Genomic DNA, 27,179 nt, shown 5'->3' on the forward strand with positions numbered 1-27,179 from the left:
ATTGGACAGTGCTGCTCTAGCATATAGGTATTAAGAACATAGACTCTAGTTCAGATTCCAGAAGTACCGCACAGTGTGTGACCTTGAGCAAGTTACTTCCTTAGTCTGTCAGTGATTCAGTTTATTTATATGTAAAATAGTTTACATTTATATGTAAAATAGTGGTAAATATTTGTACCTACTTCATAGGATTGTTGCGAGGATTAAATGAGATGATTAAATAACAAATAAAACCCTTGTTAAATATTCCATAACAGGTAATAATACAGTTTGTGTTTCTCGTGTTCTAGCATGCCCAGTAAGTGAAAAATGAGAGAAGCCTCAAGGTGTAGTGGAAAGCATGAACTTTAGAATCAGACATGCTTAAGCTGAATTATAGCTCAGCTAGTTATTTACTGTGTGACTCTAGGCAAAACCCTAAATCTGTCTTAACCATTTGCCTCATCTGTAAAATGAGGCCAAGCATATTTTACCTTGCAGCGTTATCATGAGGGATAAAAATAAAGTGTGTGCAGTGTGAGGCAAAATGCCTAGCACATAATAGACACTTAGTACATGACAGTTGTTATTCAGCATCTGCATATTTTTCTGCTTATTTGATGAAATATCTCTGAACCATAGTTGGGACCTCTTGGCTCAAAAGACCTCTTTGTAATATGGGAAATCCTTGGTCATATTTATATCTTCACTGCCATGGTCTGTCCCATTGGAGTTGTTTATTGGAGATTGGATTATAAATGAGGAAACAGCCATAAGCAGATTTTTAGAAATGTCAACAGTAATGTGGAATTCCGATAAAAGTATATTCTTCCTGTAAAAATCTGCAATATAATTACTTCGGATGTGAGGGCCAGCATTACATGTTAGGGCTTTTATATCACTTCACCTTTACATGAGGTGTCGCTTGACTACCATCTTCCTCCAAAACATTTCTGCAATTGTGCCAGTATGCCTGAGATTTCCTATTAGGGTCAGTTCTCTCAAGTCCTTTATTAAAATATAAATGAATTAATAAATGTGAAGACTTAGAACCATGTCTGGCACATAGTAAGAGCTTGATAAAGGATTAACTAGTATTGCTATGATTATAATCTCTTTGATCCTCAGCACAGCTCTATAAAACAGGTATTATCATTCCCATATAACAATGAAGTACAGAAGGGTCAATGAAATAACTTTTCCAAAGCCACACAGTGAGGAATTGATAAAATCAAGATTTGAATCTGAGGCAGTTTGATTCTAGAGCCTGTACTTATAGCTCCTACAGTATCCTGCTTCCCAAGGACTCTGGTAAAGCATCCAACCATTAGCACCTTAGCATGAATCATTTAGGCATTCCTCCAAGGGATCCTGAGAGATGAAAAAGAACTGTCAAAGTCCATTATGTATACTGTCTAAACCGGTAGGTCCTAGTCAGAAACAAAGAAGGGAGCTGAGGTACTAGAGTTGGGAGTCTGGCACACTGAAGTAGACTAGTGAAAAGGAATGAGAAACCATCAAAGAAAATGTCATTTGTTCCCAACATTACTATAGCTACTACCTAGCAGCATATTCAGAATGGAGAGCTGACCACTGTTGTTTCAGTTCATTATTATGAGACAGTTTTGGATCTAGCTGTACTGTGAGTTTTGAAAAAACTTCCACATCTATCCAGGAAATGTCCCAATGAAATTTGAAATTGGGACCTTAGAAGTTATTTCAGTAGAATAATTTAAACCCCTCATGTCTGAAGAAAATAGATTATGATTGAACTCTGTAGAATCTTTAAAAGACTCATTTCATGTGAGTGCTTATGGGGTTATACAATGATGAAAACGAACAGCATTTGTTCAAAAGACATTTGAAAAACAATGTTTGCTTCTTTCCACAGATAATAATTGCTGTAAGCCAGCTAATCGCTGATGTAGCGCTGAGTGGAGGCTCGAGATTTCAGGAGTCTTTATTCATTATCAATAATTTTGCAAATAGTGACAGACCTATGAAGGTATGTTTTCACTTCAAATAATAAACTACAACTACCTCCACTGTCAGGGAAGTTTACACTCCTAAAATTAAACTATCATTGGATTCACAACTTTTGATAGAATAGCGTGTATAGAATGTAAGCTTCATGAGCCAAGACTTTGTCTTATTATAGAGCACTGTATCTCTTAGCACCTAGAGCACTGCCCTGGTACATAGCAGATATTTAATATTAGATGATTGACTCTACTGTGTATCCACAGTTATGGCTAGTAGGATTTGAAGTTTTTTTCTGGGCTTGATTTCTAAACTTACTCAGAAAATAAATGGATCCTTTCTTAGCAGTTGTTACCATTTTATAATATTGGTTAATTAAGCACTGAATTTGAAATTTCACAAAATTTCACTTCTTAGAGCAGCTAAGAGCTGCCTGCTCTATTGCCAACAGATGAGGAATGGTCCAGAAGGGATTCATTATTTGATGGCTTTCTGAGTTTGAAGAATCATCTGTTAACTAATTGTGGGTTGCCATAGATCAGGGGTGTTCAAACTGCGGCCCATGGGCCAACTGCGGCCCGCAATCCATTTCTAATTGGCCCGCAGCAAATTCCAAAAATATATTTAGTTTACTTAAATAAACCAGGTGAGGCAATACGTACTTCACCTTGAGTGAGTGGCCCGGCTGTTTGTGTATTTTACCGCATATGGCCCTTGGTGAAAAACGTTGAAAAAAGTTTGGACACCCCTGCTCTAGATACTTACTGGCACACCCAAAGATCACCATTCTTCTTTCTTACCTCTCTGCTTAAAACCTCTAACATTGTCAAAATTCATTTGTTGTTTTGTTGCATGGAGAGCAGGTTCTGATCTTCAGTGCTACATGTGTACAAAAGAAGAGGAATCCTTTGCCAATAGTGGACTTTTCCTCCCAGAGGAATTATCCCCATTCTTGGGAAAGGTCAACTTCCAGCATAATTTGACAATATTGTATAAAATCTGAAAAAAAAGCTCACAGTCATAGCATACTTGATGTTTGGAATGTGTAGACTCCATGTAGCAAAAACAAAAACAAAGAAATTCCCACAGGAACATTGCTTGGACTGAAAAAAACATGAGTAGTGCCAGCCGTCCTCAGGCTGGGAAAGTTTGCTTTCCAGCCAGTTCTGCTGGTTCCCCAGGAGATCAGTATATGTTCCAACTAATCCCATGAGTACAAAAGCAACCTCTGTCATTTAGGATCTTTTATTCATATTCTAAGAGTTTATTTTGCCAGTTATTATCATCCTTAATCCCATGTTATATAAAAGTTGGAGTAGTAACTTTTTCAAAATAAATGGAGTCTGTTTTGGCTCTCCTTGATAAGAAAATCATTTTCATGACTCATTTCTGAAATGACAGTTTTATTCTGACAAGGCAGTTACTACCAATAAACCCTGCTACAACATATGCCTTTCCCTCAATAAACAGAATCTCTCAATGTATAAGAAGGGGCTTTATGTATATAATTATTCTTTTTAAAGGGATCAAGAAGGCACTTCTGTAAACCATTTTCTCCACATTTGGTTATAGTCACATTGAAAAGCTCTGTCAACCCCTACACTTGTCTCTTATTCACCTTCTTTGAATCATACAGGTAATTGTGATTACTCCAGTGGGGTTAAGAGGAAGTGATAGGACTATCTTAATGGCCAGAATAAAGAGGAAACTGTAACTTAGGGATTTTGGAGGACATAAACCAACACTTTGGGAGAGGTTAATAACCTCTTTAGAGTGTTCTGTGATTCATAACCTCTTTTATTTGTATAAGTGGACACTTTTGCAGTATGGTTTTCACTTCTGTATATGGTAGTCAGTGGGTGGGATAGGTCTGCTTGTCGGTATGGAAGAGTGGCTAAGATCATTAGCTCTGGAGCCATACTACCTGTGCATAAATCCTGTCTCTCCCACTTACCAACTGTGAGACTTTGGCCAAGCTACTTAACTGCTATGTGCCTCACTATTCCGTTGGTAAAATGAATTATGATATACTTAATTCACAGGGTTGTTGTAAAAATTAAAACATGTAAAGCACCCAGACCACTGCTTGGTACATATTATGCTGTCAATTTTTAGTTACTGTTGTAACTAAAGTTACACAATAAGGTGAATATAGATGACTCTCATGGCTATAGAATTCACAGTGGAGGAGCTGAGGCTCAAAGCCAGGTAGTCTGGCTCCAGAGTCTGTGCTTATCTATATTGTGAATATACTGCCATCAAGTTTAGAGCCTTTGAAGTCTGAGCTAGTAGTATATTTTAAAAACAATTAAATCTCTTTAGACATGCCACATTCCAAGAACTAAGAACCAAATACCAAGAACAGTAACAAGGAGGAAAAAATCATATGTTACCGTGTTTCCCTGAAAATAAGACCTAGCCAGACAATCAGCTCTAATGCGTCTTTTGGAGCAAAAATTAATACAAGACCCGGTCTTATTTTACTATAATATAGAACTGGGTCTTATATAATATAATGTAATATAATATAATATAATATAATATCCAGTCTTATTTTGCTATAAGACTGGGACTTAAATAATAGAACATAATATGTAGTATAGTATAATATAACATAATACTGGGGCTTATATTAATTTTTGCTCCAAAAGACAGATTAGAGCTGATTGTCCAGCTAGGTCTTATTTTCGGGGGAAACAGGGTATTCCCAGGATTGAATGCCAAGGCTTAGAGCACTTTGATGATACTGATAAATATGTCTTTTGTTTGTTTTGAAATTAGGCAACTGCTTTTCCCACAGAAGTCAAAGACTTGACCAAGAGAATCCGTACCGTTCTTATGGCCACTGCACAAATGAAGGAGCATGAGAAAGACCCTGAGATGCTAATTGATCTCCAGTATAGCTTAGCCAAGTCCTATGCAAGTACCCCAGAGCTCAGGAAAACCTGGCTTGATAGCATGGCCAAGATTCATGTAAAAAATGGAGATTTTTCAGAGGTGATTACTTAAAGCTTTGTTCTAAATACAACCCTACCAAACTGCTGGAACACATCCTTATAGTTCTTTGTCATCCTTTTTCAGGTGGCAATGTGTTATGTCCATGTAGCAGCTTTGGTTGCCGAGTTTCTTCATCGAAAAAGTAAGATATTTCTGTTGTTAGAGATGGGGAGAATTTCAGTTAGCACAATAGTTTTTATCTTTGTAGTATGCAACTGCAAATGTGATATAATTGAGCTTTGAAAAATATGTTCACCTTTAGCCGCATTCAGTGTTAAACAGAAGCTGTTACTAAAAAAACTGGATAGTTCATTTTGCCTTCTGCTTTCGTTAAGAGTACAAGAATAATTTAAATAGCACAGGGCCAGGCCTGATGTCCAGTGTTTATTTTCCAAGACTGTCTCCCTGGAAGACTGCCACAGATTAAATTCTTCTCAGAGCTCATGAGAAGTTCTGGATAATACCAGTCACTTACTTTCCTGTCATCTGCCTCAAGTTCACCAGCAGCTGCCCACAGATTATATCTCCACAGCCATTTTAGTGCAATGGTACCTTGGTATTAAAGGGAGTCAGCACATCAGGAAGGTGGCCAAATAAGACAGCCCTTGTTCGTATCCCACCCCCAACAACAATTTGGCATCTATCCATGGACAAAAATACCTTTTTGGGGGCTGTGAAATCCAGCACCACATTCCAAGGGACCTGGGAGGAATGTCATCCACCTGTGCATCAGATAAGAGGCAGACAGACCTCGGTCCTGGCTGTGGACTCTGCAGTGGCCTATGAACTGGCTCCAGCCCCTCTCAGCTGCAGTCCAGGAATCCCTGAAGAACAGTCTTAGATAATCACCTGTGGGCAAGAGAACCTTGATGGGAGTCCAGGAGTCCAGTGGAGAAATTCCAGAATGCTGATGCAGAAAAAAATACAAGTTTAGATGCATTGGAGAGGGCAAGAGGAACCGTTTGACTTTACTCATGTCACCTCTTCCCCAAGGTGGCATACATAGCTCAGAGCCAAGAGAGAATTTCTCACTCATGATTTCTTCTGCAAGGAAAGTGAGACCATATGAATGGGCACCTGGCTTCCCCAGCTGTACAGGATGTTGCCAAAAAGGCCCATTGCTCTCTTGCCCCATCCAGAGTACTGAGTCGTGAGCTTCCTGACTGGGGGGCGGAAAGAGGCTGGGAAAGTGGCAGGTAGGACTCTCAGAAGGCATTAAACAGACATGGATCCTACTATTAATGGCATTGTAGACTCCGTCAAGAAGCCTGCCAACGAGGTGCTAGGGACACTTAGCCCACAGATCCCTCCAACTGGCCCATAAACACCCCTAGTGCTCCACACACCTCAGCCACACTCCCCCATCCTGTAGCTGGCTTCCTGTGCATGTTCCTGATGGTTGTGAGAGCAAGCTTTGTTAGATGGTTAGTGAGCATGTGCAGAAATTCACCTGCCAGAATCTGTGGGCCAGGAAGAGAACACAAACTTGAGCTTTAGCATCACCCTTGGGAAAGCAAGAAAGGGAGGCTGTTAGCTTATGGTCTGGTGTGTTGCATAATAGAGAGAAGGCATAGAGGCGTAAGAATTCTGCCACAAGAGAGAACAAGAAGTGTGGAGCAGATGTATCCCTGGAAGGCCTATGAAAGCTTCAGAATCCCTAACAGGGCACATGGAAGGTATTTTTCTCCCAAAGTCAGTGAGTAGGGATGGTTGGAAGAGATTGCTACTTCAAATGTGAAGACAGCAATGCAAGACTTCAAGGAATGTGAAAAATGAAGGCAACCTGACACCACCAAAGGATCACAATAACCTTCCAGTAATCAACCTCAGACACATGGAGATCTGTAATTTACCTAATAAAGAATTCAAAATAACTATTTTTAAGGAAGTTCAATGAGTTACAATAAAATAGAAAGACAATTTAATGAAACCAGGGAAGCTATACACGAGCAAAATGAAGTTAAAGAAAAAGAAATCATAGAAAAAAACAAATACTTGAGCTGAAGAATACAATGAATAAGTGAAAATTGCAATGGAGGGCATTACCAGCAGAATGGATCAAGCAGAAGAGATCATCTGTGCATTAGAAGAAAGGACCTTTGAAATTATCCAGAGAACACAGAAAAGACTGAAAAAGAGTGAAGAATGCCTACGAGGTATGACAATTAAATTTGCGAACTTGTTGCAATGATGTTGCTAACATTTTTTGATATCGGAGGGATTATTCATTATGAATTTGTACCAACTGGACAAATAGTTAACCAGCTTTACTATTTGGAAGTGCTGAAAGGGCTGCGTGAAAAAGTTAGACGAAAATGACCTAAACTTTTCGCCAACAATTCATGGCTCTTGCATCACAACAATGCACTAGCTCACATGTCACTGTCTGTGAGGGAGTTTTTAGCCAGTAAACAAATAACTATTGGAACACCCTCCCTACTCACCTGATCTAGCCCCCAATGACTTCTTTCTTTACCCAAAGATAAAGGAAATATTGAAAGGAAGACATTTTGATGACATTCAGGACATCAAGGGTAATATGACGACAGCTCTGATGGCCATTCCAGAAAAAGAGTTCCAAAATTGCTTTGAAGGGTGGTCTAGGTGCTGGCATCGGTGCATAGCTTCCCAAGGGGAGTACTTCAAAGGTGACCATAGTAATATTCAGCAATGAGGTATGTAGCACTTTTTCTAGGATGAGTTTGCAAATTTAATTGTCCGACCCCGTATGTGACTTATGTGATGCTATTGAAACAATGTACAAATTATTCTAGTCCCAAAAGAGAGTGAGAGAAACAGAAAGCATATTTAAATAAATAATGGCTTGTGAACCTCCCAAATCTGGGGAATGGTTTGGATATCCAAGTTCATGAAGCTCAGAGATCCCCAAACAGACTCAACATAAAGAGATCTCCTCTAAGACACATTATAATGAAACTGTCAACAATCAAAGACAAAGAATCCTAAGGGCAGTAAGAGAAAAGAAGCTGTAACTTACAAGCAAACCCCGTAAGGCTATCAGCAGATTTCTCAGCAGAAACCTTATAGGCCAGGAGAGAGTGGGATGATGCATTCAAAGAGCTGAAAGAAAAAAAAAAAACTGCCAGCCAAGAATACTCTATCCAGAAATGAAGGACAGATAAAAATTTTCCCAGCCCCTCCCCCCCCAAAAAAAAGCTGAAGGAGTTCATTACCACTAGATCTGCCTCATAGGAAATGCTGAAAAAAGTTCTTCAAGCTGAGATAAGAGGATGCTAATTAGTAACATGAGAACATGTGAAAATGATCTGTATGACTGGATAAAGAAGACATGGTGCATATATACAACAGAATATCATTCAGCCACGAAAAAGGAGGAAATCTGCCATTTGTGACAATATGAATGGACCTTGAGGGCATTATGCTAAGTAAGTCAGACAGAGAAGGACACATACTGTATGATCTCACTTACATGTTTGGAATTGAAGAAAGCAAAACATGTAAAAACAAAGTAGAACGGTGGTTACCAGGGGCTGGGGGAAATAAGATGTTATTCAAAGGGCACAAACTTCCACTTAAAAGATTAAAAAGTTCTAGAGACGTAATATATAGCACAGTGATTATAGTTAACAATACTGTATTACATACTTGAAAGTTGCTAGGAGAGTAGATCTTAAATGTTCTCAACCCCCCCAAATGGTAATCATGTGTAGTGAGAAACACTACTATATTAATTTTGCCATATATAAATATAAATATATATATATGTATGTATGTGTGTGTGTGTGTGTGTGTGTGTATATATATATATATATATATATATATATATATATATATATATACATACATATATATATGTTCAAATCAACACCTTAAACTTATAGTGTTATATATCAAAAATTGATTGGCAATGGACATTGCAAGGAAATCTCCCACTATCTATCATAATGGCCAAGTTACTTCCTTTAAGGTGGTTGAATGAGTAATGTTAGGTCAAAATGAAGCCATCTAGTAGGAGTCATATCACTCTGGTTTTGGCTATGAGAACACAACCCTGTTTGTATTATTTTGTTTTTTAATTCCAGAATTCCTACAATTAAGTTATATCTTTTATTTCACATCTAAGACCCAGTGTCTGATTGCCTCGTATAATTCCACCCATGTGAAGAATCTTTTTCTAACCCAAACATGGTATCATGACTAAAATGTAGATTCATTTTACTTATATTTTAAATTAACACTTTCTGTTTGATACTGAAATTCTTTTGAACCATCCATTTGTTTGAAATTGGTATACTCTAGTTTTCTCCTTTTAGTACTTATGTGGTTTTAAAAGGGAGAAAAAGATTAATTATCAAAAGAAGGCCCCATTTGAGGTTTTTTTGTACGTTACTGGCTTGCCTCTGATATTACAGTAAAACTAAATATTGAACACCTGCAATTCCAAATAAACTGAAAAATACCAGAACCCAAAATACGGTTAAATAAATTTTTACTGTTATCTTTCAGATAAATTAGGTTAATATTTTCTAATCTAATTAATTAATGGAAATCTGAAATATGAGTTTTATGTCCACAGTACCCTTTAGATATTGAACTTAGTTAAAAATATTAAAATATTTCCCTAGAATTTTTCCACAAGTGCAAAGACCCTAAAGCTAAGCAAAAGTCAAGAATTATTTATCTCCATTATCAATCTTTAAGCTTTAGATATATGACTACAGGATTAGACAAAATAACAACTAAAATAGAATTTACATATTGCTGTGGTTTTTTGGATGTTAGCTTGAGGCAGCTAGCCTGAACACCAAATAATGTAACGTGTTTCAACAAGTGGAAATAGTGATTTAAACTAATTATTTACATATTTATCTCATAATGCCTTTGAGATTTTTTAGACTTTATCCTTCATAGAAATCAAAGAGGCTTTCTCTGGTTAGGAAAAATTGACATTTTGCATTTTAAACAAAAATTAATGTTAAATTTAAGAGAAGTTTACATATTTATTTATAAGTTCCATTTATTTTTAAACCTGGAAAATTGTACTTGGTTAAAGTAGAAAACCTTATTCTAAACTGGTGGCAGTAGGAAAATCCTCAGGGTTTTTCCCCCTTGGATTCAATCATTCAGATAATCCAAAATACCTTCTTTTGAGAAGGAGAAAGAGAAAGGCAGAAAGTAGAAACCGAAGAGGCAGGAGTAGTGTGACAGCAACAGCATCTGTTAATCTAAAAGTGAGTCCTAAAAGAGGCTGACCGGCAACTACAGAAGTAAGGATTCCAAAATCAAGAGACAGACTCCAAATGGTAAAACAGACTTGTCCTTCAGAGAGTGACACAGTAACTGAGGAAGACAAAAGGTAAGAAAAAGGGGCAAGAGGGGGGAAAAAACTGGAAAAAAAAAAAAAAAAAACAGCTTAAAAATGATGAAGAAGGCCAGAAGGAAGAAGATAAGCCAAGAAAAGAGCCAGACAAAAAAGGGGAAGAAAGAGGTTGAACTGAAAATTTTTTTTAGCTAAAACAAGCGTTACATCACCCTCTGATTCTGAAGAGGAAGGAGATGGTCAAGAAGTTGAAAAGAAAAGAAAAAGTGGAAGAAATGTTCAGACTGTTTATAGAAGGACTATACTAAGAGGCCAACATGAGAAAGAAGCAGCAGATAGAAAATGGAAGCGAGAGGGACAAATGGAAACTGAGCAGCAGAATAAGATGATGGAAGGAAGCCAGAAGTTAAGAAAGTAAAGAAGCGAGAGAGAGAAAAAAAAAAAAAAGAAGCGAGAAACATCAATGGATTCTCGAATACATGCTGAAATTAAAAATTCACTTAAAATTGATAATCTTGATGTGAACAGATGTATTGAGGCGTTGGATGAACTTGCTTCACTTCAGGTCACATGGTAACAAGCTCAGAAACACACAGAGATGATTACAACACTGAAAAAAATACAGCAATTCAAAGTGAGTCAGATTATCATGGAGAAGTCTACAATGTTGTATAACAAGTTTAAGAACATGTTTTTGGTTGGTGAAGGAAATTTCTGTAATCACATAAATGCTAAATAAATATCTTATGGAACAAAGATGGCATGGCATGACAAAGCAAATAAAACCAAAGATTAAGGGAAGAGAGGGTCAAACAAAAAGCTGAAAAAGGAACAGACAGGTTCAAAGACTCTAAATGGAGGACCTGATGCTCAAGACAGTAATCAACCACAACATAATGGAGATGGCAGTGAGGAAAGCACAGGTGAGGCCAGTGGTAAGAAAAAGCCATCCAGTGAAGAGAGAGACTGAAGGATCTCTGAAGGACTCTATGCTAGATGAGTAGGTTGACATACCTGGAATATAAGGAACATTTGAGAAGTTTGTAATGGTTTTCATTTGCAAGTTTTAAATTTTATAAGCATAAGTTTTGATATTTAAAACTTGTTTTGTGGGAGAAAATTCCTTTATTTTTGTTTAAAAGTAATTAAACAGTGCTTATGCAGTATTAACAACTATATTATACAGTAAATATGAAAGAATATCCATTTAGGAAATGTTCAACTGCTTTTGCAGACATTGGTTGCAATATATTTTCGATTAGTGTGTGTATATTAATGCGTAATTGATTCTAGGAAAAAAGTTACATTTTTAGAACTGTTACGTGTACAAACGTTTCCTCTTTTCCCAAATACCATGGGTTTTATGCATAGTTTTTACAAATCTTGGATTTACCAGACTGTCTTTTCACTGTTTTTAGGTTTTGTGGAAGTTAGCATTTTTACAGTAGGTAAAATGTTACTTCTATACAAGTATTCGCTCCTTCTATGTAAAGTCACTCTCACAGTCTATATTGTGCTACATTGTCCTACTGATTTGCAACAATGTGTGGTCTGTATGCCTTTTTGTATGGCATAGATGTCCAACTGCCACTGAACTATTAATAACAATTCTACAAGGTACGAAACTCATGTTAACTTTTGAAGGTAATTTAATTTTGTGGCTGGGAATTCAGTGCAGAGAGCAGAATGGGTGTATATAGAAATGATCTGTCTTTAGGGTTCAGCTATCTAAGATCCTTTACAGACACTAGTAGCTGAAACTGAAAATGATAAAAGCTTATTTTTGAGACATTTCTGAAAATTTTAAAAAGTCACACCCATTAAGAAAGTCACTAAATAGTATTTTTTTAAAATTGGAAAACAATCCATTATGCTTATGCAGTAAATAAAAGAAAATGCTATGTAAGGAAATTAGTCTATTTGAAAATATGGCTGTATTAGAAAGGAATTTATATTTCTGTATCACACACATGACAGGATTATAAAAAGTGGAAACAGTGCTCTGAGGCAGTCGACAAAGTAAAGAAGTACTTTTTGATAGTCTGTATGTTCATGTATATGGACTAAATTAGGGTGAACCAAGGTTAACACAAAATTTAAGAGTACCTTAACAGATACCATTTCTAAGATATTTTGATTAGGTCAGTTGGTAGTTTTTAGTAGCTAGAAGGTACTTGTCATGTTTTGAAACTATGAATATGGGAAAAAGGATTTTAATACTTCAGTGTTTGCATGTGATGTGTAGTATGCGTATATGTCGTGACCTCTCAGGTAATTGTTTTCATCTATAGATGAAAAGTTCGAATGATTTAAATAACTGGAGTTTTGCTTTTGAAAGGCCTTATAATTGAACCTAGGACCCACTATTTCTTTGTTTTGCTTTGTTTTTTTTTTATGTGGTATAGGACTCACTATTTTGAGGGAACTCTTGCTGTTGTTTCTGTTTGGTCTTTAATACAATTAAAATTTGGACAGTTATTCTAGTTAAGCCGTAAGTTTCAACATGTAAACTTGTTTTGATTAAATAATATTTCTATCAAAATACCTTCTTTTGTTAATTAGCTGATTAAACTATAATTGTTATACTAAAGTAGACTACTAATTTAAAACAAGTTAAAAACTCAATCTGTTAACCTGTCATCCAATCTGAGAACTCCATGATCTAGATAAGACAATATTCACAGAGTAAATAGAAATACCTTTGATGCCTGACTATTGTGCTGTACACCTGAAGCTGAAGCTGAATAATATTGAATATCAACTATAATTTTGTCTATATATATATATATATATAGTCACAGGATGTGGAGTACAGCATAGGGAATAGAGTCAGTGGAACTGTAACAGCTATATACAATGTCAGAGGGGTAGAACATTGGGGAGGGGATTATCACTTTGTGAGGGGTGTAAATGTCTAACTATTACATTGTTTTTGTACACCTGAAACTAATTTAAAAAATTAAAAAGAAAAGAATGAGAAAAATTTTTTTTAGGTACATTTGAGTGCAGAACTGAAAAACTTATTTAACACAAGACAAACTTATTTAACAAAAATAATTCAATTCTGGAACCCTTTGTTTTCTATTATTAAGTGTCCTTTGGTAATGAATACAAAAGGGAAGAAGAGTTAATTAAGATATGTTATAAATCTCTTGCATATCAATTGCCAAAAATTTTGTTTTCTTAAAGTCCTATGCCATTTCTCTTAAAGCTATAATATAGCATTTTAAAAAATCATGATGTAATGAAATATGACTGACTTACTAGTTCACACATCGGAGACAGCTGTTCTTTTGTGTGCAGTTTTTAAGAAAAAAAATGGTTAGTTCCATTGGGTGGGGGTTTGGTCCTCTGCCCCCAAGGGTGGCTATAGAACACCAGTGAGGGGCCATTTCTAGATCCCTTTTATCGTGTTTCAGGCACTGAACTGAAAGGGAAAGGGGAGTGAGGTGTACAGTTCTCCCTGCCCTCTACCCTAGCCTCAAACTTCTATCAAGCAGTCAGAGCTCTTGCTATTTCTACCAGAGAGACCTTAAAGGATTATTATTCTCTTCCTTCTACCTAAGTTACCTCGAAGTGCTGATACTGGGTGTTAGTTACTCCCACCCCCCAAATTATAAAATAAACATCTAAATTTTCTGTATTTATCTTTTGTCTGAGAACCTCACAGTGTTCTAGATCTCATTCTCCGGAGGCTACACTTTATGTACCTCTCCCTCTTCTCTTCCTGAGAGAGGGCACAGCTGTTTTCCCCCAGGGATGACACGAGTCACTTTTTGCATTCTTCTACCACCACACAGCGCCTGAGGTTCAGCAAAGCTTCAGGCCTGTAGGGCGCCCTCATCAACCCTGAAAAAGAAATTTCCTTTCTCAGAGAGTTCGTTCTTTTCATTCCTTGTAGGGTAATGATGATCCCATTCCCTAGTCTTTGTACTCAGGATCTGATAGCTTAAGTTCTACAAAGATTTTTATCCCCCAGTTCCTTTCCAATCACACCTTGCTTCCTTTTTGCCCTCCCCTCAGGATTCTTACCTCTTAACCCTTCTTCTGACTAGCAGTGTTATTTTATGAAGGTTGGATTGCTTCCCCATACTCCAAAGTCCTCCCCACTTTTCTCATGGGATAATTTGTGCTCAACGTAGTGATCTCTACTTAGACAGTTTGCATGTTGCTTTCCCTAGGACAGCAGTCAGGAATACAGAAGCTACAGCTATGAAAGGTGAGGTCAGGAATCCAGGTCACATACCAGAAAGGTTGATAGCAGACTCTCAAGACCACCTTATGTAATGTTACATAGGATTATGTGAGACCCCTCAAATATATGTCTCCCTCTGTTGGGATATATACACTTGCCACTTCTAGATTCAGTAACTTGTTTCATTTGAAAATCTTTCCAGGACAAAGGGGAATCAGAATTTTCCCCAAAGTATTTTAAAGACTCCAACAAACAAAATGTTCCTCATATCATTGGATAGTTTGGTGGGTGTTGATAAACAAGAGGATATAGACTTCTCAGGTAAAGAGATGTCATCAGGCATAGGAACCAAGATAACATACTGCAGCAAAAATAGTGGACTCTGAAGCTGAAAGTCCACACTAGAAGTCAGTACCAGGTGATGCAGATACAACTTCCGAAAGTAGGTGTTGACCTTTCTGAGAAGAAACATAGTTACCCTACTTCTACTTAAAATGCCCCCCAGAAGACTCCCAAGATGCTTTAGCCTCATCTGATCACAGGCATAGGAGCGTAGGTGCCTCTTTTTGTCCTCCCCTAAATCACAGCAATCTGCATACATCACTGAATAAAGAATAATGAAAAATCCTAGATTTGGGAATCACTTAAAATTCCTCACAGCAGACAGGAATTTGTTTCCCCAGTCATTTACCTAGAGGCCTAGGCCTTCAGGAATTGATCCTTTTCTCTGTTAAGGGATACATTCTTTATCTCTTCACTCAAGTTAGCTCTTGACTTCATAGAGATGTTTTCTACTAATTTTTGAAAAGTTCTCCTAATGCACTATTACTCAAGAGTGGCCCGTGTATCAGCTGCCAATCGGAGAACTGTTTACTTGTCCACAAGATAAGGAGTATTATCCTGAATGTAAATCAACTGTGTCACTGAGCACAATGTTTTGTTCAGCTGACTTTAAAAAAAAAAAAAAAAAAAAAACTTTGTTGAAGAAGGAACTGACGAATTGATTTACATTCTGGTGCAGCTTCCTTATCTTATCATGGCCCAGTACTTTGAATAGAACTGTCAGAAGTCTATAACAGACCCTTTTAGGCATGTTTATCTTTGGAAATGAAGTGTGTCATGCTCTCTCTTCAGTGTTCTTTATTACCTAATTTCCTTGATCAAAAACAGTTCTAAAGTCCAGTGGGTCAATGTGAATCTCATTTGCATTTCTGCCTCTCCTTCTGCCTTAAGGGAAATCCATTGACCACTCCCTATGTGTTTCTCTGTTCTTGACAAAATACTTCAAAATAACCCCGTCTTTCCTCACCACAATTCAATCTCTCTTATTAAAATGTGGTGCTTATTTGATAACTCATGTTCTGTCAAGCGTCTTACCAGAATATGAATTTCTAGTTAGCTTTCATTTAGACAAGAAGAATTGGCAAAATCTAAGCCCTGATACATGAACTTTTTCCACCAGAATTCTGAGAAATCTCCTCAATATGCAGTTTGGCTTTCTTGAACTTTTCTTCTTCCTTCCCCACCTTCTAACTCCAGGGAGCTTACCAGATATTTAGTTGTGAGTAGGTCATTATTTGTAAGCATCACTATTAGAGATACTGTAGAACAATAGATTGCAAAAGCTATTTGTTCCCTTGTAACCAGCCACTTTCGCTGACTAGCAGATTCTTATAAGGAGGCTGAATTTTCCTTAACTCTAAAATTATAGCCTACTTACATAAGGGTAAAGGTAGCTACAACAGAAGTAGTTGGACATGTTCCCCTGTCCAGAACCTGTAGGGCAGCTATGTGGTCTTCTATACCCAGTCTCTTGCTTCACGGTAACAATTTGGTCCAGAGTCCTACAGCAGCCGTTCTCAGCTTGAGTTCACTTCCTACCTCCCAGGGGTCCAGCTTCAGAGTCACTTACTGCACCAGCTAGCAGCAATTATCTTAGTCTATCTTGGGAAAGCTAGTTTATTTATTGGTAGCTTTGTTTGGTAATAATAATTCATTGCACACTTATTATGTGCTAGGTTCTGTAAAGAGTTTACATTTCATTTAATTCTCATAAGGTAGCTATTATCTCCATTTTACAGATAATGAAGATTTTTACAGTGCTAGAGAGATAAACATGTCTAAAAATCACATAATAAGTGATAGAGCTGGGTACATCTAACTCCAAAAGCTCTGGTTCCTCCAGTGCCCCATCCTGTTTCTCCAAGGGTGCTACATGCCTACCATCTGTTTTATTTTTTTGCCTGTCTTACAAGTCCTAGGCTATGCTTACCCCAACAACCCACTTTTTCACCCTAATTCTTCAGGAACTAGAGATGGTAACAAAAGCTCATTCAGTGGTTACCTGAAAAGTATGTGCCCCCCTTGTCTAGGTGAGAGACCATAAACATACGTAGGATCAAAGTGTTTGTAACAATTTTTAGATCACACTAGGGAAACATTTACTGTACTAGCTATTAAAGATGATGCTTATTTGAATGAGAATGAGACTTATTTGTAAATAAGTTGAGCTCATTTTGGGGGAAAAAGACGGGTAGAATATCTAGTAGATGGAAATAATTTGTTAAATTCTTTTTTTATAACTGCAATTTATGACTTTGATTCTTACAAATATATGTGTTTATTTTTATAAGTAACCTATCCCTGTAAGGCTATCTGTTGTATACGAAACACTTAAAAAAAATAAATTTACATCACTGCTTTTTATTCACACAGAATTATTCCCTAATGGATGTTCAGCCTTCAAGAAAATTACTCCCAATATAGATGAAGAAGGAGCAATGAAAGAAGATGCTGGAATGATGGATGTCCATTATAGTGAAGTAAGATTCCAGGGCCTCCATTGCCAGTTACATAAATTTAACTTCTTAAAATTTATTTATATTAAAAAATATATTACAGCTAACCTAATTTGGAAGGTAACTTATGGGTTGATGATATGTAAGCATTAAAGCTACCTTGGGTAAAGATGTTCCTATTTGGAATGTGGAACCCTATCTCTGGAACTGTTGTATGATTTTAGAAATGCAACATTTATCATTCTCAAATCATCATCCCAGTAATCAGATTAGGGTCAACATAATTTGGGAAAATATCCATAAAAAATACAGTTAACAAGTAACAGCTAAGCAGAGTATGCATACAAATATTTTAAAAATGGAAAATTTCTACTCTAAACTTCATATGGATAGCGAACAGCTTCAGTTGTCACTCAGTCAACAAATATTTACTGAGCACTGACTTATGAACAAGTGGTGATATAGGAGCTATCAAATAGATATAGCTGATCTCTGACCTCCAATGTCTACCTGAAGAGATAAGATACCTACACGAAATGGAAATAAGCAAGGCAGTGCCATGTCAATAATATAGACAGTATGTTCCATGTAAAGTCAAAGGTGACAGAGATGCCTTTGAGCTGAGGTAGAACAGAGAAGGTATGATTAGAGAGAGATTTGAAGAATGAGGACACCCTGAACGCATTCTAACAGAAGGAGAATAGCAGGGACAAAAGTTAAGAGGTGGGAAAGTAATAAGGCACATTTGGGGCACAAGTGAGTGGATCCTTTTGACTAGACCAGTGAGTTCACATAGAGAAGAGTAGTAGTTGAGGTCTGATTTTGAGAAACTATGAATGTTTGGGCTTTATTCAGTAGAATGTTGATTTGCTGTCAAAGGTTTTTGAGCAGAATAATGACAAGATGAAAGCAAGGAAGAGGACAGGTTAATTTGGTGGTAATGTAGGATATTTATTGGAGGTAGATGGATAGGGGCTGTAGGCAGATTCTAGAGAGGGGGCTTCCCTAAGAGTCCAGATATGAGGCAGTCCGGGCCTAAAACCCAGATAGTAACAGATTCAGGAAACGTTATGAAGAAAAGAGGAAGACTTGCTGGCTATGAGAGGGGAAGAGTCAAAAGGAACTCTTGAGATTTGGGGTGTGGATATTACAGAAAAATGACAGATGATTTTACAGGGAAGATAATGAATTCAGTTTTTAATGTGTGTTGAATTTGAAGTAAAAGGTTATTGAAATGGAAATAACTATCAGGCCATTAGAAATTCAGAACTGAACCTAAGCAGAGAGATCAGTGTTGGAGATGCCACATCTGGAAGTCATATCTGTGTGAGAATCAAGGCAGAGTGAGGATGGGAGATAATACAGCAAGTGAAAACCAAGGACTGAACCATAGAGAAATTCCCAATTAAAGAATGGGAAGATGAAAAAAAGAAACAAACAAACATCAAAAGCAGAGAGATTTAAGGGGTCCCACAGAAATACGTTCTTTTAAAGTTGTATTAAAAAACACAAGAATCAGTCAGATATAAACCAAAAACAACAAAAGAACAAGACAAACAAATGAGAAACAGAAACTCATAGACACAGACAATAGTTTAGTGGTTACCAGAGGGTAAGGGGGGCGGGGGGTGGGGGGTGGGAGATGAGGGTAAGGGGGATCAAATATATGGTGATGGAAGGAGAACTGACTCTGGGTGGAGAACACACAATGGGATTTATAGATGATGTAATACAGAATTGTACACCTGAAATCTATGTAATTTTACTAACAATTGTCACCCCAATAAATTTTTTAAAAAAGATAGAGACACACTTTATAAATACTTTATGAATTGTTTTTTTAAAATACAAGCAAATCTCAAGTTAGCTCTAGTTCATTTAGCTAACATGATACATGCCTCGAAGCTTTACCTACTATTTCTATATGGGTCTCTCTCCTCATCAGTAAAATGAAGACATACTGTCCTGGTCACTTCACAATAAATATAAAAAGGCTCTTTATCAGTCATTCAGTACTACATAAATGTCAGGCTTTATCACAGACCTACTTGACAGTAAGGTTTTCTTTTAGCCCTAGAACCTAGAAGAGTAGATATTTAAAACATGTTTGCTGAGTTAATCATAACAGAGAATCAAGGTATTTGAATTTTAATCCCAATTCATTGTTTGTGAAATCTTCATTAATTCACGTTTTGGATCTTAGATGATTTCCCATTGACTTCCAGTTTTTATGTTTGGCAGTGGAAAGATTCATGGGAGTTCATGGGAGATAAATGGATCAGCACAACCGAAGTTACATCTTGCCTTCCAAAAAGCCACTTCAACTCATTCATAGAAATGGCCTTAAGCCTGACCCTTATTAAGATTCTCAGGGAGAGTGGTAATGTTTCTTATTAGTCAAGAACTGTAAGCAGTGTTCTTTGTAAACACATTTGTTAGAACTCTTTTGTGTTCCACAGTAATAATTCATACATCCTTTTTATTTGACATATACAGATGGAGTCATGTTCTACAAAGTACCATTTTATGTTTTAGTTTACTTAATAAGGCTTCTTCCTTATGCCCTAACTAATGGTAAAATAAATGACATTGATTTCCAAAGTTTATTGAAATGAACAATACAAATGGTTGGCCATTTAGTGATTGTATTTAAATACATTAGTTAAACCAATAATGAAATTTAGTTTGTTTTTAAAACTGTATTTTTGACTTTTGATTTGTAGGAGTTTTTAAAAGTAAAATTAACATACAATAATATGCACACATCTTAACTGAAACAATTTGATGACGTTTGACAATTGTATGCTCCCATGTAACTTACCACTAGAAACAAGAAATAGAACACGTCCATTCCCCCAGAAGGTTTCCTTGTGACCATTGCCAGTCAGTCTCTACACCCCTACTATCTGATTTCTATCATCACAGATTGGTTTTGCCTGTATTTTGGTGTCATAAAAATGGAATCATTCATTACGTACCCTTTTGTGTCTGGCTTCTTTTCCTTAACCCAATGTTTTTGAGATACATCTATGTTGAGTATATCAAAAGTTTGTTCTTTTTAATTATTAGATAATATTCCATTGTATTGATATATGATTTTTAATTCATTTTCCTGTTGATGGATTTTGAATTGTTTCCAGTTTGGGGCTGTTATGAATAAGGCTGCTTTATACATTCTTATCTATGACCTTTTGTAGACATATGCTTTTATTTTTCTTGGGTAAATCCCTAGGAGTGACATTGCTGGATCCTAGGGAAGTTATATATTTAACTTTATAAGAAATTGTCAAAGAATTTTTCAATGTGGTTGGACCATTTTATACTCCCACCAGCAGTGGATGAGTTTCAGTTGCTCCACATCTTCACCAACATATGATGTTGCTAGTCTTTTTAAATTTTTGCCATTCTGTTAGGTATGAATTAGTATCCCATTGTGTTTTTTATTTATATTTCACTAATGACGTTGAGTACTTTTTTATGTGCTCCTTTGCCTTTCATGTATCTTCCTTTATGAAATGTTTGTTCAAGTCTTTTGCCCATTTTTAAAAATTGCATTGTTTATTTTTCTTAATTGTTAATTTGTGGAAGTTCTTCCTATATTGTGGATAAATGTCCTTTGTCAGATAAATGTGCTGCAAATTTATTTACCAGTCTTTGATTTGTTTATTCATTTTCTTAATTGAGTCTGATTGAGAAGAAAGTTTTGGTTTTGATGAAGTCCAATTTACCATTTAATAGTTTGTTCTTTTTTGTGTCTGGTCCAAGAACTTTTTGCTTACCTCACAATGGTGAAGCTATCGTCTTATATTTTCTTCTATAAACTTTGTTTCTGAGTTTTACGTTTAGTTTTATAATCTATTAAAATTAATTTGTGAGCATGGAATGTGATAGAGGTCAAGGTTTATGTTTTTCTGACAGATATTTAGATGATCCATACCATTTGGTGAAAAATCTGACTTTCCTTTTGCCCCAATGACTTACTTTGGCACCTTGGCTTCAAATGTCAGTTCTTCATATATGTGTGGGCTATTTCTGGACTCAGTTCTGTGCTACTGATTTATTTGTCCATCTGGATGCCAGTACTACATTGTCTTAATTACTATATCTTTATAAGTCTTTTTTTTTTTTCCTCTTTATAAGTCTTAAAATCAGGTAGTGTTAGCCCTCCAACTTTGTTTTTCTCAAAGTCATTTTGGCTATTCTACATCCTTTGAATTTCCATATAATTTTAGTCATCTTTTCTATTTCCTCAAAATAGCCTGCTGGAAGTTTTTTAGGGATTTTGTTAAATTTATATATCACTATATGGAGAATGAAGCACTTAACATCCTTGAGCCTTTCAATAAATGAACATTTATTGGGGTCTTCTTTAATTTCTCCCAGTCATATTTCGAGATTTTCAGGATATAAGTCTTTTGCTGTATTTATTGTTAGATAATTGATGTTTTGATGCTACTGTAAAAAGTACTGCTTGATTTATTATTTTATTTTTAAGTTTGTTGTTACTAGTGTATACAAATACAATTGATTTGTGTATGTTGATCTTATAATCTGCAACCTTGCTAAATCTGCTTATTAGTCTTTCTGTGCGGATGACACAATCATGTCATCCGCACAGAAAGACAGTTTTGTGTTTGCCAATCTGTATGCCTTTTCTGTCTTTGTCTTGCCGTATTGCACTTGCTAGGACCTTCAACAAAAATTGAATAGAACTGGTAAAAGCAGACATTCTTGACTTTTTTCCAAACTTAGGAGAAGAGTGTTCATTCAGCCTGTAGGTTTTTAGTAGATGACCTTTATCAGATTGAGGAAGGTCTCTTCTATTCCTTGTTTCCTGAGAATTCTTTTTTAATATTATGAAGGGATGTTGAGTTTTTTCAAATGCTTTTTCTGCATCTATAGCTGGAGATATCATTTTTCTCTTTTATTCTATTTATGTGGTGTATTACATTGAATTTTTCCCAATTGTAAACCAAGTTTATATTCCTGGGACAAACCTCACTATTTTGTAACAGATTTTTAATTCCTTGGAAGTTCTTTCTTCTCACTGTTGGTGGAAATTTTAATTTAGCTATTAAACATTAATATAAGATCATTTGTTCAAGTAGCAACATGTAATCAATATCTACTATGCACTGCCACTGCACAAGTGAAGACACCAATATAAAGATATTGTTCCCTACTCTTGAAGTTACACCTTATTTAGAAAGTCAGATACATAATGGGCAAGTATAGTGATAAACATCCATTCAGTGAATTATCAGAGTAGGAAATAAGGTGTCTAGTATTTTGCTGCTCTGTGCTGATCAGGAGAAGGAGCCTGGAAGAGGTGATACCTAAGCTGTTTAAAAGGGGTTAACCAAATGAAAGGGATTAAAAGACAAGAGGGTACAGCATGAACAAAGGCACAAGTTAACACAACATCATGGTGCTTCAGGGGACCTATTAATGCTAGTCATTCACTGCTATTGGAGCATAAAGTGAAAGGCTGGGTGTGATGAGACAGAAGTATTGACCAGATTATTGCAAGCTTCACATGCCAAATGAAAGAACCTGTCATTTGTTCTATGAATGATGGGCAGCCATCGTGAGATTTTAAGAGAGGGAGAGGGACATGGTCTGGTTTGCATTTTAATCAGAACTCTTTGGCAGCTTTGTGGAGAATAGATTGGAAAGTGCCAAGGCTGGAGGCAGGAAGATCAATTAGGAAAAATAACAAGGTCTTGAACTTTAGCAATGTGAGTAGAGATGGAGAGGAAGGCCCAGACTTAAGAAATTTTAAGAAGTAAAACTGTTAGAACTTGGTGATGAACTGATTAAAGGATGAGTAAAGAAAGAGAGTGTGTTAGTTTCCTATGGCTGCCATAACAAAGTACACAAATTGGGTGGCATAAAACAATAGAAATTTATTATCTCACAGTTTTACAGTCTAGAGGCCTGAAATCAAGGTGTCATCAGGACCATGCTCTCTCTGAGACTCTGGGTGGAATCCTTCCTTGCCTCTTCCTTTCTTCTGATGATTGTGGCTGTTGCTCTTTGGCATTCCTTGGCTTGTAGTTGCATTATTCCCATCTCTGCTTCTGTAGTCACATGGTATTATCCCTGTATGACTCTGTCTTCTAAGGATACCAGTCTTGGTGGATTACGAACCCACTCTACTCCAGTATGACTTCACTTTAACTAATTACATCTGCAATGACCCTATTTCCAAATAAGGTCACATTCTGAGGTCCTGGGGGTTAGGCTTCAACTTTTTGAGGGACAGTTCAACCCATAAGAGAGTCAAAATTGTTCTTAGTTTTCTAGCTAAGGATTTGTAGGGTATTGCCACTGGCCAGATAGGAAACATAAGAAAGAGCTAGTTTAGAAAGAAGATGAGTTCAAAATTGCCTACAGAACATATAGGAAGAGCCATTTAACAATCAGTTCTACAGCTCAGAAGTGTTTCTCTTTAAGGTAGAAATAAACTCTTAAGACTTACAGATTGCATTAGTAATTGGCTTCATCTTTTCATTGTTGAGAATATGAGATGATGGTTCACAACATAGTTTGTTTTATAGCAGCTGTTAATCATTCTGGCAAGGTCAGAGATCTCTATCTTGAGCTATTATCCTATCATTGTCACTAATTTTAGAACCAACAGTCAGGAAGGAAGCATTATTTACCAAAATCACATCCATTTAATAAACACCTAATCACTAATGCAACAGCTTAAAAGTTGTCAAATGTTCTTAAGATTCTTATTATGTATATACTATAATTTCAATGTAAAGAAAAAATAATGAACATTTATGGGCTTAGTGAAATTTACTGGTAGACATTCAAACATTCTCAGTTTGGAACAAACAACTTATTCCCTTTTAAAGGTAATCCTCGATATATTACCATTTGTAAGTATAGTTAACATCCTCATTATATGAATAAACAAAATAAATGGATGTAGTTTATTATTGTGAGCATTAATTTCATATATTTTTTTAAATTTCTTTATTGGGGAATATTGGGGAAGTGTGTTTTTCCAGGATCCATCCGCTCCATGTCAAGTCTTTGTTTTCAATCTAGTTGTGGAGGGCGCAGCTCACTGGGCCCATGTGGGACTCGAACCAGTGACCTTGGTGTTATGAGCACTGCGCTCCAACCATTGAACCAACTGACTGCCCTAATTTCATATTTTTAAGAATGGTTTCCGTTTCAAATATTTCAAGTATTTGATTTAGAAACTGTAGTTACACAAGAATACTCCTGTGCATTTCTTTAAAATTAGTACATTCTGTTTATTCTTTATTAGTTTGAAATGGTTCACAATTTATTTGCCCAGAGCTCTAAAATGATTTCTAATTGCTGGTTGCATTTTTCTCTTAATGCAGGAAGTTTTGCTGGAGTTGCTAGAACAATGTGTGGATGGCTTATGGAAAGCAGAACGTTACGAAGTAATTTCTGAGATTTCCAAGTTGATCATTCCAATTTACGAGAAACGTCGTGAGTTTGAGGTAGGTAATTTAAACATTTGTATCATTGCCTATTTGTTGTTGAATTGTGAGAGTTCTTTATATTTTCTGGATACTAAGCCTTTATCATATCTGTGATTTAATACTTTATTTTTGTCTTAGTAAAAGTAGTAATATGGTTATGTTACTATCACTCTACTGTGTGACCTCTGAAGAATAGATGGTTAATTATATGACATTGGTATTTTATCATATAATATAAATACCTCATATATCATTTTGACACATTTGTCCAGTTGGAAAGTTACAATCCTTAAAAATGCTGTTCAATCCTTAGAATCCTACTTTATATTCATATAATTTCTCAATAGAAATTAAGGGTGAAACATCCAAAATATAAATTGAAATTTAGATCATACCAGTGGTTTTCTCTAGTCTAGTCATGTCCTCAGTTTCCCTCAGGGCACACAGAAAAAAATCAATGCTGTCTTCTTTAAACCTTCCCTAAAAAATGCTATTGAATTTCCATGTAGAAGAGGTATAGACTTCATTCTATTCTTTGCAGTTCGATGTGGGAGACTAAAAGTGCTGGCAGCTGACAGTGGGGGAAGTAATAAGGCACTAGTAATAGCCCTATTATGAGGTTTTCCAGTTTAGTTTGCCAGAGAAAACTGTTGATAAAAGGTAGTTAATAAATAATAATGATAGTATAATGAACAGTTGTCAAAAGCACTGAACATGAATTTTTTATATTTGAGTCTCTGAGTCCATGTTATAATTTCTACCCCTACTGTGCTGGGAAGGGTTGATTTAGGCTTTAAGCCATTTTTTTTAAAAAAAGCAAAGCAATTTATACTTAAATATAGCGGATAGTTAGGAAAAATAAATGGCACGTAGTCTTTCATTGTTGAAGAAGTTTCCAAGAGTGAAAACACAGGTACTTAAAATCATCTGGATGTATTCTAATCTCTGCTCCAAACTGGCTCAGATCACTCACTTTTCCTTCCTACGTTCTGGGTCTTTCTCTCTTTGCCATAATTTTGGTGTATATAGGGCATGCCTGAAAAATCATAGTGGAGTTTAAGTGATTATATTAATAAGCAAGAGTTAAATACATAACTCTAGGTCATATAGATGGCAAAGAATAGCCTGTGAGCCAAGAATGGGCATTACCCCTCCTAGTAAAGCACTATATTCGAAGAACCTTTGTAAAAGATTTCAAAATATCCACTTTCTTACTCTTTTCTCTTTAAATTTATTTTTTAAATTTATTGCGGTGACAATTGTTAGTAAAATTACATAGATTTCAGGTGTACAATTCTGTATTACATCATCTATAAATCCCATTGTGGGTTCACCACCCAGAGTCAGTTCTGCTTCCATCACCATATATTTGATCCCCCTTAACCTCATCTCCCACCCCCCACTCACCTTACCCTCTGGTAACCACTAAACTATTGTCTGTGTCTATGAGTTTCTGTTTCTCATTTTTTTGTCTTGTTCTTTTACTGTTTTTGGTTTATATACCACGTATCAGTGAAATCACATGGTTCTGTGCTTTTTCTGTCTGACTTATTTCGCTCAGCATTACACTCTCAAGATCCATCCATGTTGTCACACATGTTCCTATATCATCTTTTCTTACCACCGAATAGTATTCCATTGTGTATATATACCACAACTTCTTCATCCATTCATCTATCGAAGGACATTTTGGTTGTTTCCATGTCTTGGCCACTGTAAACAAAGCTGCAATGAACATTGGAGCACATGTGTCTTTATCTCTAAATGTTTTCAGATTTTGGGGGTAGATACCCAGGAGAAGGATTGCTGGGTCATATGGCAATTCTATTCGTAATTTTTTGAGGAACCTCCACACTGCCTTCCATAACGGCTGCACCCGTCTGCATTCCCACCAACAGTGGATGAGGGTTCCTTTATCTCCACAGCCTCTCCAACATTTGTTACTGTTTGTCTTGTTGATGACAGCCATTCTGACTGGGGTGAGGTGATATCTCATTGTGGGTTTGCTTTGCGTTTCTCTGATGATTAGCGATGTTGAGCATTTTTTCATGTCTATTTGCCATTTGTATGTCCTCTTTGGAGAAATGTCTCTTCAAGTCCTCTGCCCATTTTTCAATTGGGTTGTTTGTTTTTTTGTTGTTGAGTTGCATGAGTTCCTTGTATTTTCTGGATATTAGCTCCTTTTTGGAGGCACTGTTTGCAAAAATCTTCTCCCATTCAGTTGGTGGCCTCTTTATTTTGTCGATGGTTTCTATGCTGTGCAGAAGCTTTTAAGTTTCATATAGTCCCATTCATTAATTTTAGCTTTTACTTCCATTGCCTTTGGAGTCAAATTCATAAAATGCTCTTTGAACCCAAGGTCCATAAGTTTAGTACCTATGTTTTCTTCTATGCAGTTTATTGTGTCAGGTCTTATGCTTAAGTCTTTGATCCATTTTGAATTAACTTTGGTACAT

At 36.3% G+C, this 27,179-nt stretch overlaps 1 protein-coding gene and 1 pseudogene across 3 annotated transcripts in view; both read left to right on the forward strand.

Annotated features, from left to right (window-relative positions):
- The window catches only part of DOCK11 (dedicator of cytokinesis 11), a 211,793-nt gene that overhangs the window by 160,526 nt on the left and 24,088 nt on the right, over window positions 1-27,179 (forward strand). For all 3 annotated transcript variants that reach the window (XM_019717035.2, XM_074323193.1, XM_074323192.1), the window contains 5 exons: window positions 1,871-1,984; window positions 4,741-4,956; window positions 5,041-5,098; window positions 17,169-17,275; window positions 24,619-24,741. In XM_019717035.2, the coding sequence (XP_019572594.2) occupies window positions 1,871-1,984; window positions 4,741-4,956; window positions 5,041-5,098; window positions 17,169-17,275; window positions 24,619-24,741 (618 nt within the window). The remainder of the gene's footprint in view (window positions 1-1,870; window positions 1,985-4,740; window positions 4,957-5,040; window positions 5,099-17,168; window positions 17,276-24,618; window positions 24,742-27,179) is intronic.
- Window positions 6,022-10,734, forward strand: LOC109437658 (PC4 and SFRS1-interacting protein; annotated as a pseudogene).

Source organism: Rhinolophus sinicus, chromosome X (genome assembly GCF_036562045.2).
Source record: "Rhinolophus sinicus isolate RSC01 chromosome X, ASM3656204v1, whole genome shotgun sequence".
Classification (NCBI taxonomy): Eukaryota; Metazoa; Chordata; class Mammalia; order Chiroptera; family Rhinolophidae; genus Rhinolophus; species Rhinolophus sinicus.